The sequence below is a fragment of the Coffea arabica genome, chromosome 9e (assembly GCF_036785885.1).
Source record: "Coffea arabica cultivar ET-39 chromosome 9e, Coffea Arabica ET-39 HiFi, whole genome shotgun sequence".
Classification (NCBI taxonomy): domain Eukaryota; kingdom Viridiplantae; phylum Streptophyta; class Magnoliopsida; order Gentianales; family Rubiaceae; genus Coffea; species Coffea arabica.
Window position 1 is genome coordinate 39,972,887 of NC_092327.1, and position 16,874 is coordinate 39,989,760.

At 39.4% G+C, this 16,874-nt stretch overlaps 2 protein-coding genes across 3 annotated transcripts; both read left to right on the forward strand.

Annotated features, from left to right (window-relative positions):
* LOC113709399 (heavy metal-associated isoprenylated plant protein 7) lies at nt 1–4,599 on the forward strand. 2 transcript variants are annotated; one of them, XM_027232152.2, is made up of 5 exons: nt 26–574; nt 720–918; nt 1,793–1,980; nt 3,637–3,727; nt 4,164–4,599. In XM_027232152.2, exons 1-5 carry the CDS (start codon nt 566–568, stop codon nt 4,499–4,501), a joined length of 825 nt encoding a protein of 274 aa, XP_027087953.1. In that variant the 5' UTR covers nt 26–565; the 3' UTR covers nt 4,502–4,599. The 2 variants fall into 2 exon arrangements, with proteins under 2 accessions (XP_071922304.1, XP_027087953.1); XM_072066203.1 differs by lacking the exon at nt 4,164–4,599 and having other exon boundaries at nt 1–574; nt 3,021–3,720.
* Nucleotides 4,600–11,892: 7,293 nt separating this feature from the next.
* Nucleotides 11,893–16,514, forward strand: LOC113710336 (oligopeptide transporter 3-like). The gene is made up of 6 exons (XM_027233285.2): nt 11,893–12,581; nt 13,060–13,157; nt 13,779–14,348; nt 14,704–14,959; nt 15,089–15,271; nt 15,383–16,514. Exons 1-6 carry the CDS (start codon nt 12,039–12,041, stop codon nt 15,998–16,000), a joined length of 2,268 nt encoding a protein of 755 aa, XP_027089086.1. The 5' UTR covers nt 11,893–12,038; the 3' UTR covers nt 16,001–16,514.
* Nucleotides 16,515–16,874: the final 360 nt, after the last annotated feature.

A 16,874-nucleotide genomic window follows, 5' to 3' on the forward strand; every position in this document is an offset into this window, starting at 1 on the left:
CTTTTACAAAGTTGGAATCCTTTCCCATCCATCTCCGTAATAATTCGTAGTATTTCCTTTCCATTAACTTCTACGCATCCAAGATTTTATTTACTATATATTTGTTCCTTAATTACGGTAGTGTCAGACTACTATTCAGCATTTGCAGATGATGTACTCGTAGTCGGAGATAGAATCATAAGAAGGGGGCCAAAATTATGAGGTGCTGAGTCAGCTGAAGGACAGCACCGTAGGCAACTCGCTTTAAAGAAATTTGGAATTTTGGAGCAGCAGCAGCAGTGGGCACCGGGCAATGTAGGCAGTACCACCAGACCGCGACCACCCGCTACTTAAATTAAATGTTCCTCTCTTCCCATTTTCCTTCACCCCAAAGCTCCGAGCTTGCTGTATGCCTACCATACTGAGAGAGAAAGGGTCCTTGCTCTCATTTCATTTCATTTCTTGTATAAGAAAATCTCCACGATCCCCCCACTCCTCCTCCCTGCAGTAATACATTCTATATAAACATAGATACTACTGATTAGTAGTATTAGCTAGGAAGAGGGGCTTGTCAGAGTTAGACGATATGGGCGAAGTAAGTTTTTAGTTTTCTACTTCCAAATATCCTTGCACAAGATTATTCTAATTGCTCCCTCGAATGAATGGAAGGAACTCCCAGTAACTACTGTAATAAGTTTTGCTATCGCTTTCTCATTGATCTCATGCATGGTATGCTGCAGGAGAAGAAAGAGGAAGCGAACAAGGAGGAGCAAAAGAAACAAGTACCGGGAAACAAAGAAGATACTAGTAAAAAGGAAGAAGAAGGGGACAAGAAAGAAGAAAAGAAGGAAGAAGAGGTTCAGGAGATTGTTCTCAAGGTTGACATGCATTGCGAGGCTTGTGCAAGAAAAGTTACTCGAGCTTTGAAAGGATTCCAAGGTTCCATTCATTGCATTATCTATTTCTCCCCCTTCACCCTAGTTTAGTTAGTAGGATCTGCATTATTCTCAACCTTGTGTGCAGAGGCTCAACCAATTTTTCCTGCCTCCCTAAGCTTGAAACCTCGAAATTCAATTTTTTTTGAACTTTGGTTAATTAAAAAAAAGAAAAGGAGAATTTCGAAAGGGGAAAGGCCTCCAATTAGTTGTTTTGTTTACTGTCTGTACTTGGACTTCTAGCATACATGGATATGGAGGCATTTTTTTTTTCCAAAAAGAAAAAAACTAACGTTAGTTCCCATAATCCATGCCTGCACGTTTTCCAAATCAACTTTAATTCTTAAAAAAAGAGCCGAGTATAGAGTATTTGAACCATCGCCTTTCTCGTAGTGGTCCATCATGTTGCACTCATGTACGTAGCCCTCCATCAATAATTACTGCCGCCTTGGCTTTTGTACCCTAGAACAAATTTACAAATTTATACTATTTAGTTTGCACATTTAATTTCTATACCATGTATATATATTACTTTGGCTAACTGAATAATTGCGATTATATATATGTTAATAATATGATATAATTTAAATGTAATTTAGTTGTGCTAATGGATGTCAAACCCTTTATATAGATATACTATAACAGTACAAATACTTTCGATGATACTTACGGGTTGAGTTATTGCTGAAATTGTTGGTATGAACAGACGACTTCTGATTAACGTTAACATTTTTTAGGGCCCATGAATCATTTTAGTTATGAATTAACGTTAACATTTTTTATTTTTTAAAGATAAAAAAAATAGAAGTGATGAGAAGCATTGGATAATATTTATGGGATGATGGATGGGAATGGAAATACATTTACATTTTACACAGGAGTGGAGAGCGTAACGGCGGATTGCAAGGGGAGTAAGGTGGTGGTGAAAGGCAAGAGCGCGGACCCGGTGAAGGTGTGCGAGAGGATACATCGGAAAAGCGGCCGAAAAGTGGAGCTTATTTCACCTTTGCCTAAGCCACTAGAGGAAGCACCCAAAGCCCCCGTGGAAGAGAAAAAGACGGAAGAGGTAAATTTAAATTTTACTCTCTAATTCTCTGCTTGCCGTTAAATGCATTTCATGTCATGTCGTCAGCTTTCCTTTCCTCTTTCAGAACAATCTGTCCAAAGCCAAAAAACAGTTGTCCTCTATTCTAATGCCATTAGCTCCATAAGATAGTCCGTTGGAAATAGCTTCTATTCTATCTAGGAACTCATTTTGGATTCATTTGATTTATTTATTTATTTTGGGTAAACAAACGGGACTGGATTGATATTTCAATGTGGAAGTAATTTTTAAAACAGTTCAGCTAAATGAAACCGGGCGAGCATAGTCAATTGATGCATGGTACTCTTTCGTGGGATGGGATTAAACATGCTGCTAATAGAGAGCTAGTTAACCTTCTCAGCAATCAAAGAATCTATCTACTAGTAGTAGTAGCTTGAACTTTAAAGGTTACGATAATTGGATAGGAGTAGGAGCAGAGCGTGGAGGACAAGTGATTCATGCGTGTGTGCTTCTAGTACTACTAGTACTATTGGAGGCGGGAGGACTGAGGAGCGGTATGCTACAGGGTGGTAGGCAACTCCCTTCCTTCGCCGGGAGGGGAGCGGCGTCCGTGCAGCTGACAACGAAAGCTACATGACCGACCACGGACTTTTAATTTTCCAGCCACGGAAGGGCCCGCTCCCCCTCCTCCTTCACAGTGGCACAATTCCCTATGAAAGTCATGGGTCATGGACGGTGGGACCTCCTCCCGTCCGGAGTCCTGCTGCTGCTGCTAGAGTGCTAATCGTCCTCATCATCATCTTATTGTCCCTTGTCTCTATCTATTAGTACTATTATTTCTACTGCTAGGTGCGGTCGGATGGATGAGACTCGTCCAATCCCATCTTTCATCAGACAAAAACAAATACTTATTATACCAACATTGATTGGCACAAAGGTCTCTCGTGATTCTTCAACTAGTGCTTTTTACGGTTGAATGAATTTTTCAATTACCTTTGGGTAGTTTTGAAAGCTTGGCAATAGGCTCATGTCATGACTCATGGGGATCCTCATTTTCGCAGGCAATAATTAGCAAGAGACGAGACATCATAGATACGCGGGGATCGAGTCAATTAGTTACATTGGCCCGGCTAAAGTTAATATTGATTTTGGAGGGCTTCCCCTTTTTACTTTTTATTAATTGGAAATCCCCCTCCAAAAAAAAAAAAAAAAAAAAAAAAAAAAATATTCCTCAAGCTTATGATGAAACGACCCCAAAGTTGGTGTTCAATTTTTTAAAGCTTTTGATGAAACGATCCCAAAGTTGGTTTTGGATAGAGTATTATTTTAAATAATTATTTGAAATAGTTATTATAATATTTTTTGTGATTTAATGTATACAAAATAAAAAGGTGATTGAAAATATAAAAATATAAATTAAACAATATATTTGTGATGCAAGCAAAAAATTTTAAAAAAAAAATTTCATATCCAAACATAACATTTGTCTTTCGTGTTTTTACTCGGTATATGTATACTTACTTCTCTGTTTATACATCTTTGTTGGCATGACATTACACCTAACCGTCTGCAATCTTCACAATGTACGTACTCTACTGCATTAAGCAAATTCTCCAACTCAGACATGATAAACAAAATCACACCCCAGTCACCTTATTTCTGTTGCATGGATGGCAGCCGCCTGCTGTTATAACAGTTGTGTTGAACGTTCAAATGCATTGCGAAGCATGTGCTCAGGTTTTGCAGAAACGAATCCGGAAAGTCCAAGGTAATTCGTCTTGTGCTCCACTTCTGCTTCTCAATTTTTTGTCCCACTTCCTCGGGTCCTCTCTTGTTGCACTTTACCAATATTAGTATGAGTACCGAGATTGTGTGACAGATTTCACACCTAGTTTTTAACTTTTGAACATGATCCAAGACTGCATTTGTTTTTGCTTGGAAAGAGGGGACAATGACATAATGTATTCAGACAAATTTTGGAATGCTTCTGAAATGTTCGTTCTAAAATATTGATACCATCTGACTTGATCCCGGTTGTAACAATATGCACTAAAAGATGATACTTCCCCTCGCAAGCAAAAGTGGAACATCTGAAATGTAGACGTATTCCACTACAAAGATTTATGATCTTCTTGCATTGAAATGACTGAAACGTTACCGAGCAGTAAATGAAATGTTAGATTTTTGGTCGGTCATGATCGCAGGTGTCGAATCTGTCACAACAGACGTTGCAAATAATCAGGTCGTGGTAAAAGGTGTTGTTGATCCGGAGAAGCTGGTGACTGATGTGTACAAGCGAACCCGCAAGCAAGCTTCGATAGTGAAGGATGAGGCAAAGAAGGAAGATGAGAAGAAAGATGACGTGAAGACGGGAGTGAAAGAAAATGAGAAGAAAGAAAGCGAGGAAGGGAAGGAAGGAGATGATGTGAAGACAGACGCCAAGAAAAGTGAATACTGGCCTCAAAGGTACTACTACATGGAGTACGCTTATCCTTCTCTAATGTTCAGTGATGAGAATCCACATGCTTGCACTGTTATGTAACTAATCATATTTACAATAACGAAGGAGCTTTCTATATATGCAATTTTCCTTCCTTTTCGTGTATTAATATGTGTCAATAAGACTCCGAGTTTGAGGAATTATGGATTTGATGATATATATATATATACACTCTTCTTAAGACTTTGACAATAATTTCAGTATGTTGTCGTACGAGGGGAAAAAATTGTAAATATGAAACACTGAATGGATTCTTATATTTTCTTCAATTTCCCTCCTTTCTCCTCTCCCTAGCTCCAATAAAATAAAATAAAACGAAAGATTGATCTTGTGCTCTTTCACCTGGAACTTTTTTTTTTTTTTTTTTTAAAGTTGCAATAATGGAGGCTTGTGTCGCACTTATTAAACGATCATGAAGTGGTTCTGGTGACAAACTAGCTCACAAAACTATGTGCTTTTCAGTTTGCACCTTCTTTCATCAAGTAAAATCATAAAGCCAAGTCCCGCTGTAGCCATCAGGCCTTCCTTCTCCAAAGTACTACTACTGTTTCAATCACGTAGGTGAAAAAAAAAAGAAAAAGGGAAGAGCGAGCAAGCAAGCATAACCATTTGATGCATCAAGCAGTAGCTGAATTAGGCATACGCATGCAATGAGTTGTGGCTATAGGATTATGCTATAGTAATTTGTATCCACAACATAACGAGCTGAATGATGAAATTCACAACATTATGCGTTCTTCGTGATATCATCTATTTGTTGAATGATGAAATTCACTTGTAAACTGGTCATTTTAGCATTAATCACTCCAACGACAACCATTAACAACCGAAAGAAGAACTGACCATCCGAATAGCGGATATGGGCCCGCGGGTTAAGGGCTTAATTTCTGTGTCTGTCCCCGTTTGCCTTCTCCTTCTTCACTTCTTCCAACACCTCATCTCCAGGCTAAAAGATAAATAGACAGAAAAAGAAAGAAAGAAAGAAAACCATTCCTTCTTTTTTTTTTTTTTTTTGCAGCATCTCGGCCATAGGTTCCATTCCATCTACATAGGCTACATGGTTCGTTAACCCGGAAATGACAAGTTCAGGACAGGCGGTGTAGTAAAAAGAAGCGAAATGAAACAAACACTTGGCTGGATGGGTTCGATTGATATAAATGCGGCAAGAGACCCCCTAGCGAAGTAATCCGGTCGCATCGACCATCTTCTCATCATTTTTGGTGTTCGCTTTTTTAAGATTTTCTTGATTGACCATACTCAACACGCATGGATATATTCTGTAATCTAGTGCACAGCAAGACACACTTCAGATAAGGCACTACGGATGGCTCTCCCGCAACAAAAATTACCCGTTGATCGTTGGGTTGTTTCGAGGGTTGACTCTACAATCGCCATCATCATCGGCCGATTTCTGACAAGATGTATCAAAGGCAGGGCAAGTATCAGTTTTAATTTTTTCTCCTCTTTAGTTGAGTGTCATTAATTGAAATGCAAATTGGCAGTGCGAAAGGTGTGAAATCCCTCTGAAAGCAACAATCATATTTTAAATGAAGAGAGGAATCGGAGCATTTTGATGTAGCGTGTAGTAGTAGTGTATATGCTGCGACTTTAAAGAGAGGCCGTAATTCCTCGATCGTTACGTACTTAAACTTGTAATTTCGTAATCTGAGAGTGATTCCTCTGTCTTCTGCTACTACATGAGAATTAATGAGAATAAATCAACTTGTGAATCCAGCCAGTGACGTGGTCCAGCAAATACTTTAGCAAATATGTTTTTCCCTCCCCTTTGTTTATTTCTCTAAATTAATTAATACTCCTACTACAAATGCAAGCACATTGCAAAACCCTAGCGCGACGACGACCGCGATCGCGACCCGAAGGAATCAAATTACCGGACCGGACTAAAGAAAGGAAAGGATGGAATTTCCCAGCTAGCCGTGGGAAGATATAAGCAAAGGAAATGCACCCACAAGACACGCTGATCTGAGACTCAGAGCATTCAAGCACACAATTTTATGGTCCAGACCCGCCACCTTTTCTTTTTGCAAACTTTAGCTAGGCAGCTAGCGTTAATGCCACCAAACCAAGGTGATAGCGGGAGGAGGATGAGGCCCGAGGGGAGGACGCCACCACACGACAGATCCAAAAATCCGTGCTTCCAGATATAATTATAATTACTACTAGTATAAGTGTATAACCCTTTCCCAAGATGCTACCTACTTGAGGAATTCCTGCCCTGGAACAAGAATTTTCCAGTCTCTACCTACAAATAATAATGATTATCTGAGTTTTCCTTATCCAAATCTACGTTCGTCCAACTCGTTTTTTTTTTTTTTTTTGGCATTATTCAGCTAATTATAATAGTCGTAAGAGAAAATCACGATGGGGTCTTCTTCTCTATCTTCTGTTCGTTTCCTTAATTACACTCATCATACCTATAAACTATACCAACTTGTTAATGAAACAAGAGGACGGATTGAATTAAAAAAAACTCACTTACCATCAATATTGGCATCTTGCTAATGGAAACAAAACGTTGATCGGCAGGGCTTACAGAGTATTTGGATGATTAACAAGCAGACAAAATTCCAGCATTTAATGAAACAGAAAGGGAAACATCAAATTCAAAGTTACGACCCTCCTGAAATAGGCCTTTCCCTGGCTACCTTAGCTAGATATTTGTTGTTCCTCTTTTCTCCGTCCATCCAATTGATTCATTCTCAGGATTGAGCCCCACCATATTTGTTCACTTTTCTTAGTTAGGCTTGAAATGGTAGCCAAACCACTGAACAAGCACGTCCCTCTCTCTGACCTCCGGTGCGCAGCTGAGCTGGTGTTCCGACTTCCACGTGAAGGGAGACTATCATTTTTGTCCATTGTGTTTGGGTTTTTGTGATACGGTACCTCCTACCTCATCCATCACTGTTTACAATTTACTACTACTACTTTCTTTTTCTAATTCTGACAAAGTAAAAATAATTAGTGCTGGACTCGCATGAGTTGAGTTGCGCGTATGACTTAAAAACTAAAATAAACATTAATTAATTGTATCCAAAAATTTTTTTTTTTAAAAAAAATTGTTTTGGGTTCCTTTTATTTGCGGTTTTATCCGATTTATTGGTTTTACCTAAACTAAATTTAAAGAAATTTTTAATCGAAATGACTCTCGTGAAATATACACCAAAAATACATACATGGAAATTAAAAAGAAAAAAAAAAGGTTCATTTGATACCAAACATGAAATAACTATTCTCGCCAAGCAAGAATCTTCTGGATGGCAACCATTTTTTCCATTGACATGCCTCCTGCATATCCTTCCGTCTGAGGACACCTGTCGGAATTATTTAGCGGCGCAAATAATTGGATTTCCAAATCGAATCCGTTGACATACACCGCTTCTCATCATCATTGTTTGAAATTTTTTTCCTCTTTTTTGTGCAGCTTTTTTCTGATATGATCTTTAAGCAAAAAGCAGCCCGTGAGAAGCACCATGAAAGAAGATGATTCTTAAGCATCGCAAAGGCAAGTAGGCGAAAGATCTGTGGTCAACGCTTGTCTCGATAGGGTCAAGCCCAGGCCACAAGGCAAAACTCTGTGGGCCCCAGCACTAATGACAGAGTAAGTACTCCTATGGCTATAACAATATAATAGGTTCTTAGGCTCTCGTCTGGTGGGAGTGGACCATTTTCTGAAGCCTGCCTACAGGTCCGTCAAGTCAACAAACGGTGGGACCACCAAAAACAAAAAAGGCCGAATGGCCGCCGCCTCCCACTCTTCTTGTTCGATGGTCAGTCCTCAGTCCTCACTCACTCGTCCGTCATCCTCCTGATCATCTTGTCAAAAGTGATCCACTCCGCAGTCTGCACTCTCGTACGTGCTTTCCCAAGCAAACTGAAACACGACTACTAGTCTACTACTCAGGTCATCCCTCGTGTGGATTTTTGTCCACTACGGTTACGGCCTACAGACTTGCTTCAGATTAATTGAGTATAGGTTTCAGTGCTAAAATAGACCTACGAAGGGAAGGAAGCTTATCAACTTATGAAAAAGAGTGTTGACATCAAATTTGTACTCGCGAGCTCCATCTCTACTCCAGCTCTACCAGTGCTTCCATTCAACTCTACGGTGTTGTTGGCTGCGACATTAGATTAAGATTAGGATGAAGTTGCCTTTATGTATCCCAAAATTCTGCTATAAAAATTTGCGAGATTTTACGCTGACTTTGTGGAGCAAGGTGTATATATATACATGAACTCGCAGCCAGTAGTGACATGACTGATGTAGGGTTCTTTTCTTTCACCGTTTACCTTAACATACGTAGGCCACACTCACAAGTAGAGTGTTTTGTGGGGAGGTACTGACAAAGTCCTATACAAATTAAGTTATTGAGCAAGTGATCGTTATTTCTAGTTGGTTTGGAGTAGAATTTTCGCATTATATCCCAGGCCTCAAGGTTAGGGTTTAGGCTACATTCAGCATTTACTTTCATTCACTACTCTCCTCATCTATAATTCTGGGATTTAGTTTATACTTTGTACCCCCTATACGTAGTTATGTAGTTACTTAACAATGTCTTACAAACAAATTAACAAAATCTCTTTTCCTTTTTGGTAATATTACAAGAAACACATAGTTGGATAAATAGTAAACATATATAGTCAGAAACAAAAACTCATACATAGTGAAATTTGAATAGCTAATAACTCCTACATTATCTAGTATACTATTGCTAGTGTAATTTATGCTTGTGACAAATTTTCATCACCTATATATATGTGTGTGTACCTTGAGATAAAAAGCACTCTCAAGACTTGTGCAACTACTTCCAATAATGTTTTTAGAGTACTTAGAAGAAAGAACACTTTTCTTCTTTATTTTTCTAGCTCATATTTTGGCACGTAAAAATGGCATTGTGGAACTAGAACTACAAACGAGTCGAGCGGAATCAAACTTTAGCCTAATCAAACCGAATCTTGACTTAATTTTATTAAGTTCGAACTCGAGTTCGACTCAAACTTGAATTGAGATTAAAAAAATTTTAAAAATTAAATATTTTATCTTTAAAAAAATGAATAAAATAATAGTTTTTCTTAATAAATAACAAACTATTAGGAATATATAAGTAATTTCATTATTAAAATAAAAAATAAAAAATATAAATATATAAAATCAACCTCGCTCGTGAGCTAATAAGTTAAGTATCTTTAAATTGTTCAAGTTTGAATTAGATTTGGTCACTTTGAACTCGACTCAATTTCAATATTGATCAAGTTGGAGTCGAACTTTGATTCGAACTACTCGCAATCGGCTGGCATGCGGCTTGACTTGTGTATAACTCTGGGTAGAACTATACTTTCTTGGTTGTGTAGACTAATTAGAGTAATAGCAAGTGCGATTGAGCTATTGTATTTAGGGGGTGACATGATAAAGATCCTGCTGCATCGGAGTTGATTTTTCTATAGAAACTTAAATTACATTATAGAGAGCGAAATATATGTACCTCAACCTTCCATACTTGTGCATTATTATTATATTATTATCATAACTATTTTATAATATAGGTTAATTTTTTTTGTTTAATATTCATATTTTTGTTCTAGTGGAATGACAAATACTATACTACTGTAACGGAAAAGAAAGGCACCTAACCGATATAAATCAGAAAGATGCAAGTAATGGAAAAGAAACCCACTTAATCTACTTTTCTTTTTTTTTTTTTTTTTTTCTAAGGATACGTATCATGTGTCGTTAAGGCACTAAATAAAAAAAGATTTTTGTAATGGGTGTACCCATTAACACATCTAGTATTTACATAACCTATCATATATATACATATATTAATAATTATTATCTTTCCTTACATTTATATACTTTTCCGATATAATTTTGCCTATTCTCTTTTGCTGAATTAATGTATGAAATCCAAATCTTTATTAGGGTGCGCGAGTAAGGGAAAGGAAAAGTGTTGCTGGGCCCGACCGGGGCAATGGGCATGCACACTACGGACGCCCGAAACGTGTGTGTTTTTGTTGTTACATGGCAAAAGTAACGGTAACGTAAATCAGGGAAATGCCAAGTCAGCGGGAAACGTTAAAGCAGCGGGCGTAGCGTGCAGGAGGAGTAACGGCGTCGCAACGCCGTACAAAGAAGTGGGGGCGAGGGTGTCGACGTGGATGGAGGGAATGGAGCCCGCAGAGTTTAGCCACACGTGGGGGGCCCGTAGTTCTTTGGGTGAGTGGGCAACGGGAGTGTGGCAGAGGCCTTAGGCAACGCGACGATCACACGCTCAGCCTCCAGAGACAAAGCCAGCAGCACCACCCGCTCGTCTGATTGATCCATCCGTCCACTTTTGGTTTAACAATTTCCATTTAGCGTTTGACTATTCTTTACTCCTATTTCTTTTGTCAATTTGTCTACGGAATATTGGCAGCACTACTACCGTCCCGGAGGTCCGCATGGATCCACTGGGATTGGTCATCTGCTAAAATTCTCCACAATTCACTATTCAGATATGCATTATACAGGTCTCATTTCCTCGGTTAATATGCCAGGAAAATGTTACCGTTTGTGCCACTTTTATGAATGGTAAAATAAATGGTAAAAAGGTGACGATGAAATTGGTTAGGAACTAGTCCCTTAGACTACAAGTAGGAACTACGGACCGTGTGGCAGTAGAATGCAATAATACAACAATCGAATGCAGCTTCAAAAGTAAAAGAAATGGTTCCAACCCCCGGTGCCCTTACTCAGCAATTCTACGTTCATCCAAAGGTTCCAGTCCTCCAAATCTCCTGTCTAAAGTGTAGTGCTACGTTTATCAAAATAAAGTGCATACATTTTCTTAACTCTTTTGTTCAAGCGTATACCAAAACCAAAGTGTTGTGCATATATTACATACATGATCCTCAAAGCTGAAATTCAACACCCGAACTGTATCTAACCATGAATTTTTGGAGTCTCCTGAGACTTTCTAGGAGGAAGAGGAAGGAATGACTCATACGGTAAATGTCAGGGTGCTTTGAAGTAGAGTGATTGATTAGGGTGTGACTTTCAGACCAAGCAAATAATTTCAGCATATGTAGGATTCGGAGATGATATGATGAATTGATTGACAAACCATAGCCAACCTCAATACATAACAACATATATAGTTCCAGTCCCCCTAGTCTAAATTGACACCAATCAACAAAAATGACACCCCACCCTTGTCTTCATTTTTTTTTTTTTTTTTTAACACACACTGGAACTCTGGAAGGCACTATAGCCAATACAACTTTAATACTTACTGGTAGTAGTACCCCAATATATTTTTAAGAAAGTCGGAATACACTTCTACTATTAGGAATACAATTGTAGATGATGTACTGAAGAGGGCATTGTAGTAATATCAGAACCCTTCCCCTCCTGTTATATATACACAACACAGGTAAAGACACCAGTTAGGACTCAGACAGAAGCTTCATTCAAACTTTTGCTTTGTGGTTGTGACCTCTGTAACTTTCATTTGCAAGAAAATAGCAGCACATCATCCCATCCCTTCCCTTCCCTTCCCTTGACTTTTGATCCATAACATCCATTATGGAGGCTTCCAAGCACCCCTCCGCCCAGCCCCAAGCTCACCCTCCCCCTCACCCAGAGAAGCTCAACGGAGGAGATGCCCCTGCCCCAACTGATCATAAAGACAGATGTTCCGTGGAGGAGGTGGCGTTGGTGGTCCCTGAGACCGACGATCCAACCCTCCCGGTCATGACATTCCGTGCATGGTTCTTAGGCTTAACCTCATGCACCATCTTGATTTTCCTCAACACTTTCTTTATCTACAGAACTCAGCCCCTCACCATCTCCGCCATTCTCATGCAAATCGCCGTTCTCCCGATTGGCAAGTTCATGGCTGCTGCATTGCCCACCAAAACCTACACTTTATTCCGACGGTGGAGCTTTAGCCTCAATCCGGGACCATTTAACATCAAGGAGCACGTCATCATCACTGTTATGGCTAATTGTGGGGTTTCTATTGGTGGTGGTGATGCTTACTCCATTGGTGCTATTACCGTCATGAGGGCTTACTATAAGCAGACCTTGAGTTTCCTATGCGCTCTCTTGATTGTCTTGACTACCCAGGTACCTGCTCAACACTTTTGATTTCGCCCAATATTGCTACTACTCTAACAATACAGCATGAGAGTTTTTTTCACAATCTTGCCCATGTCTTCTCGGGGTATATATTTTTGGCTTCAAAAAAAAATTTTTTTTTGCTGAGTTTTAGTTTTTTCATTGAATTTTTAGCTTGGGTTAAGGGACGGGGTCGTGGATTGTGAGGAAAATTTTTCTTTTTTTTTTTTTTGGGAGGAGAATGTCCTTAATCCATTTCTTCATTTATGGTTGAGGAAAACAGAGAAGTACGCTTACCGAATCAAAACATGTATTCAATCAATTTCAGGACATCCAATCTACTTTTTATAATTCTACTATTAATTATTGAACAACGGGTCTTAAACTGGACCTCTGTCGTGTCTGAAATATTCTAATATTTATTTATTCGACTGTGCTTATGTTCCTTTTTTTTTTTTCCTTAAAAAAAAAAAACCTTGAAATGCAGATATTGGGTTATGGATGGGCTGGGATGCTAAGGAAGTATCTGGTTGACCCTGTTGAAATGTGGTGGCCTTCGAACCTTGCTCAGGTTTCCCTGTTTAGGTGTGCATTTCTGGCTTTTCCTGAACTTTTCCTCGTTGAGTTCTAGTAGTTTTATGACACTCGTATCCTGTTCGGCTCTGTTTTCTCTCATTGACTCCACATTTTCCTTTGACAAATTCAATTCTGGTTTGTTAGTTATGACGTGTGTTTTTTCAATGACTTTGTGAAAATTAGTTTTTCTTCCCTTTTCTTTTTGAAAAAAGAAGTACTGAGACACCAGGAAAGTATGTAGGAGTTGAGCCTTTATATAAAAAGTGCATCCATGGTTTCATGAAACCATTTGACGCACCACCTATGCTATGCTTACCCAAAGGATAAGGCACCATTGCCTAGTGGATGTCACGCTTAGTGGAGCCAACATTCCTTTCTGGACATTAAGTCCCACATATATTGGTTATAAAACAGAGTTAAAAAGAGTGGTGACAGAACAACATTTCTGCATTTGTTGATGATTCCAAATCATATATTTTCTTGCTTTGGAATTCCAGAAACACATTTGCTATAAACCATACGTTGTATCTGGCTACCAAATATAGATAAACGTTCGGGCATCTTGTCTGGGTTACCTTTATTCTTTATGCAGATTCCACTCGCTTTGCTGATTTTTCTTACTTCATACAGGGCACTTCATGAGAAGGAATCAAAATCACAAGGCATGACAAGGATGCAGTTTTTTCTTATATTCCTGGCTGCGAGCTTTGCCTATTATGCACTTCCCGGTTATCTGTTCCCAATTTTGACATTCTTTTCTTGGGTCTGTTGGGCGTGGCCTCGTAGCATAACAGCACAGCAAATTGGTTCTGGGTACCATGGATTGGGCATTGGTGCTTTTACCCTTGACTGGGCTGGAATTTCAGCTTATCATGGCAGCCCGCTAGTCACACCTTGGTCTTCAATTTTGAATGTTGCCGTTGGCTTTGTCATGTTTATCTACATTATTGTCCCTCTATGTTATTGGAAGTTCAACACCTTTGATGCTCACAAGTTCCCCATATTCTCCAACCAGCTGTTCACTTCTACTGGCCACAAATATGATACAACCAAGATTTTGACCCCGAATTACGAACTTGACATTCCTGCCTATGAAAAATATAGCAAGCTCTACCTTAGTCCTCTCTTTGCCCTTTCAATTGGATCAGGCTTCGCTAGATTTACAGCAACCCTCACTCATGTAGCACTTTTCCATGGCAGGTTAGCTCTTTCTAGTGCAGATGTTCCAGTTCTTGAGCATCTGCGCATTTTAGTACCTAGTTTCTAAATCAATGTTCTGATATAATGTACCTCAATCTGACAATGATTGATATTGAACGGGGAGACATTCTGTGAGAATGGAAAGTCCTCGTGGCACCAAAACACTGTTACTTGTCTAGCAATTCAAGGTCTCTGTAGTCCCTGTTCCGTCATCAAAAGTAAAATGCTTAATCAGCATGCATTTTGTGATTTCATAGTTCACACTTTGTTTTATGTTAATTATGAGTTGACTTGCTGAAATGTCCCTGCGCACACATAGACTGACGTGGATGCTATTCATTTATTCTTCTTAAAGCGACATTTGGAAACAAAGTAGATCTGCTACCAAGAACGTCAAATTGGACATCCATGCAAAGCTGATGAAAAGTTACAAACAAGTCCCTCAATGGTGGTACCTCGTCTTATTAGCAGGCAGCATTGCCCTGTCCCTAATGATGTCTTTTGTCTGGAAAAGAGAAGTTCAGCTGTCATGGTGGGGAATGCTCTTTGCATTCGGATTGGCTTGGATTGTTACACTCCCTATAGGTGTTATTCAAGCAACTACTAACCAGGTATGAACTGGTTTTCAAACTGTGGACGGTTGAATGTAATATCCGTCTGTCGATTCAACACCGCATGAACAATTTCACGCAGCAAGCGGATATCAGTGTTGTCGATGATGTTAATTTCTTGTTTTGCAGCAACCAGGATACGACATAATTGCTCAGTTCATAATTGGATATGTCCTCCCAGGAAAACCTATTGCAAACTTGCTTTTCAAGATTTATGGCCGAATCAGCACTATTCATGCTCTCTCTTTCTTAGCTGACCTTAAGCTTGGGCACTACATGAAAATTCCTCCGAGATGCATGTACACAGCTCAGGTTTTGCTTGAAAAAACCTTTTCTCCCAATGACTGAACAACATTTTTGCTCTTCACATTGGATATCTGAGGCGTCAATTGCCTGCATTTTCTTTTTTATTTCATTTTCCAGCTGGTAGGAACACTAGTGTCCGGTACAGTCAACCTTGCAGTAGCATGGTGGATGTTGGGAAGCATCGAAAACCTGTGCGACGTCGAGGCTCTGCATCCTGAGAGCCCCTGGACGTGTCCTAAATTTCGAGTCACTTTCGATGCTTCTGTGATCTGGGGTCTAATTGGACCGGAACGTCTGTTTGGACCTGGTGGTTTGTACAGGAACCTGGTATGGCTATTCATAATTGGAGCAGTCTTGCCAGTGCCAGTTTGGATGTTGAGCAAAATGTTCCCAGACCAGAAATGGATCCCTTTGATTAACATACCAGTTATATCTTACGGCTTTGCTGGAATGCCCCCTGCAACCCCGACCAATATTGCAAGCTGGATCATTACTGGAATGATCTTCAACTACTTTGTTTTCAAATACAGAAAAGGATGGTGGCAGAAATATAACTACGTTTTGTCAGCTGCACTGGATGCTGGAACTGCTTTCATGGGCGTGCTATTGTTCTTTGCGCTGCAGAATGAAGGGAAAAACATCAAGTGGTGGGGGGCTGAGCTGGACCACTGTCCATTGGCGTCCTGCCCAACAGCACCTGGAATTGTAGTTGAAGGATGCCCTCTTTTTAAGTAGGATATGTTGAACATGATGGTTTCTGTGGTTTGACCCATGTTTAAAGATAAGTTCCATGCATAGTTTTAGAGGCCAGTGAAATCTTCGACGCTGATTGTAGTCGTACGAAGTTTTGCATAAACTCTGAGAAGCAATTCCTATCTTTGAGTTCTTGTAAATGCTCAGTTATATTATACGGTTTTGCAGGAATGCCTCCGGCAACTCCTACCAATATTGCTAGCTGGATCACTACCGAAATAATCCTCAACTATTTCGAATTCAAATACAGGAAAGGATGGTGGCAGAAATAATGTTTTGTTAGAGTTGAAGTGGTGGGGAGCTGAGAAGGATAACTGTCCATTGGCTTCCTGCCCAACAGCACCTGGAATTGTAGTAGCTCAGGGATGCCACTTTTTCAACTAGGATAGCCATAGGTCTTTGTAGAGTATTAGGTGCTTCAATTTCAAGTAATTGTAGGATTTGTGTTAGTACATGTAAAGTGGAGTTAGTCCTTAATTTCCCAATATTTGAACAAGTTGGTCTCTTCTTCTCCTCCAAAAAAAAATCTCTACATTTTTCATAAACACACCTTTTTACTTCATATATATCAAATCATTACAACATACTTTCTACGAAAACTCCAGAAAATTGCCATCCAAGCACAACCTAAAGCTTTCTTGTCTTTTCTTGTTTGCTACCGAAGGACCTTATTCACAATGGAATGCTACCATATATATGTAAGGCATTGTTACGTAACATAACAGAATTAATTGGCTTTCCCTCTGCGACATGCTGACTGCAAAGTTGGCCCCAAAAACAGAAGCACATGCGCCCGCGGCTATTCATCTTTTCAGATTGAAATCTGCCTTCTATTATTTAGTACCACACGACAATT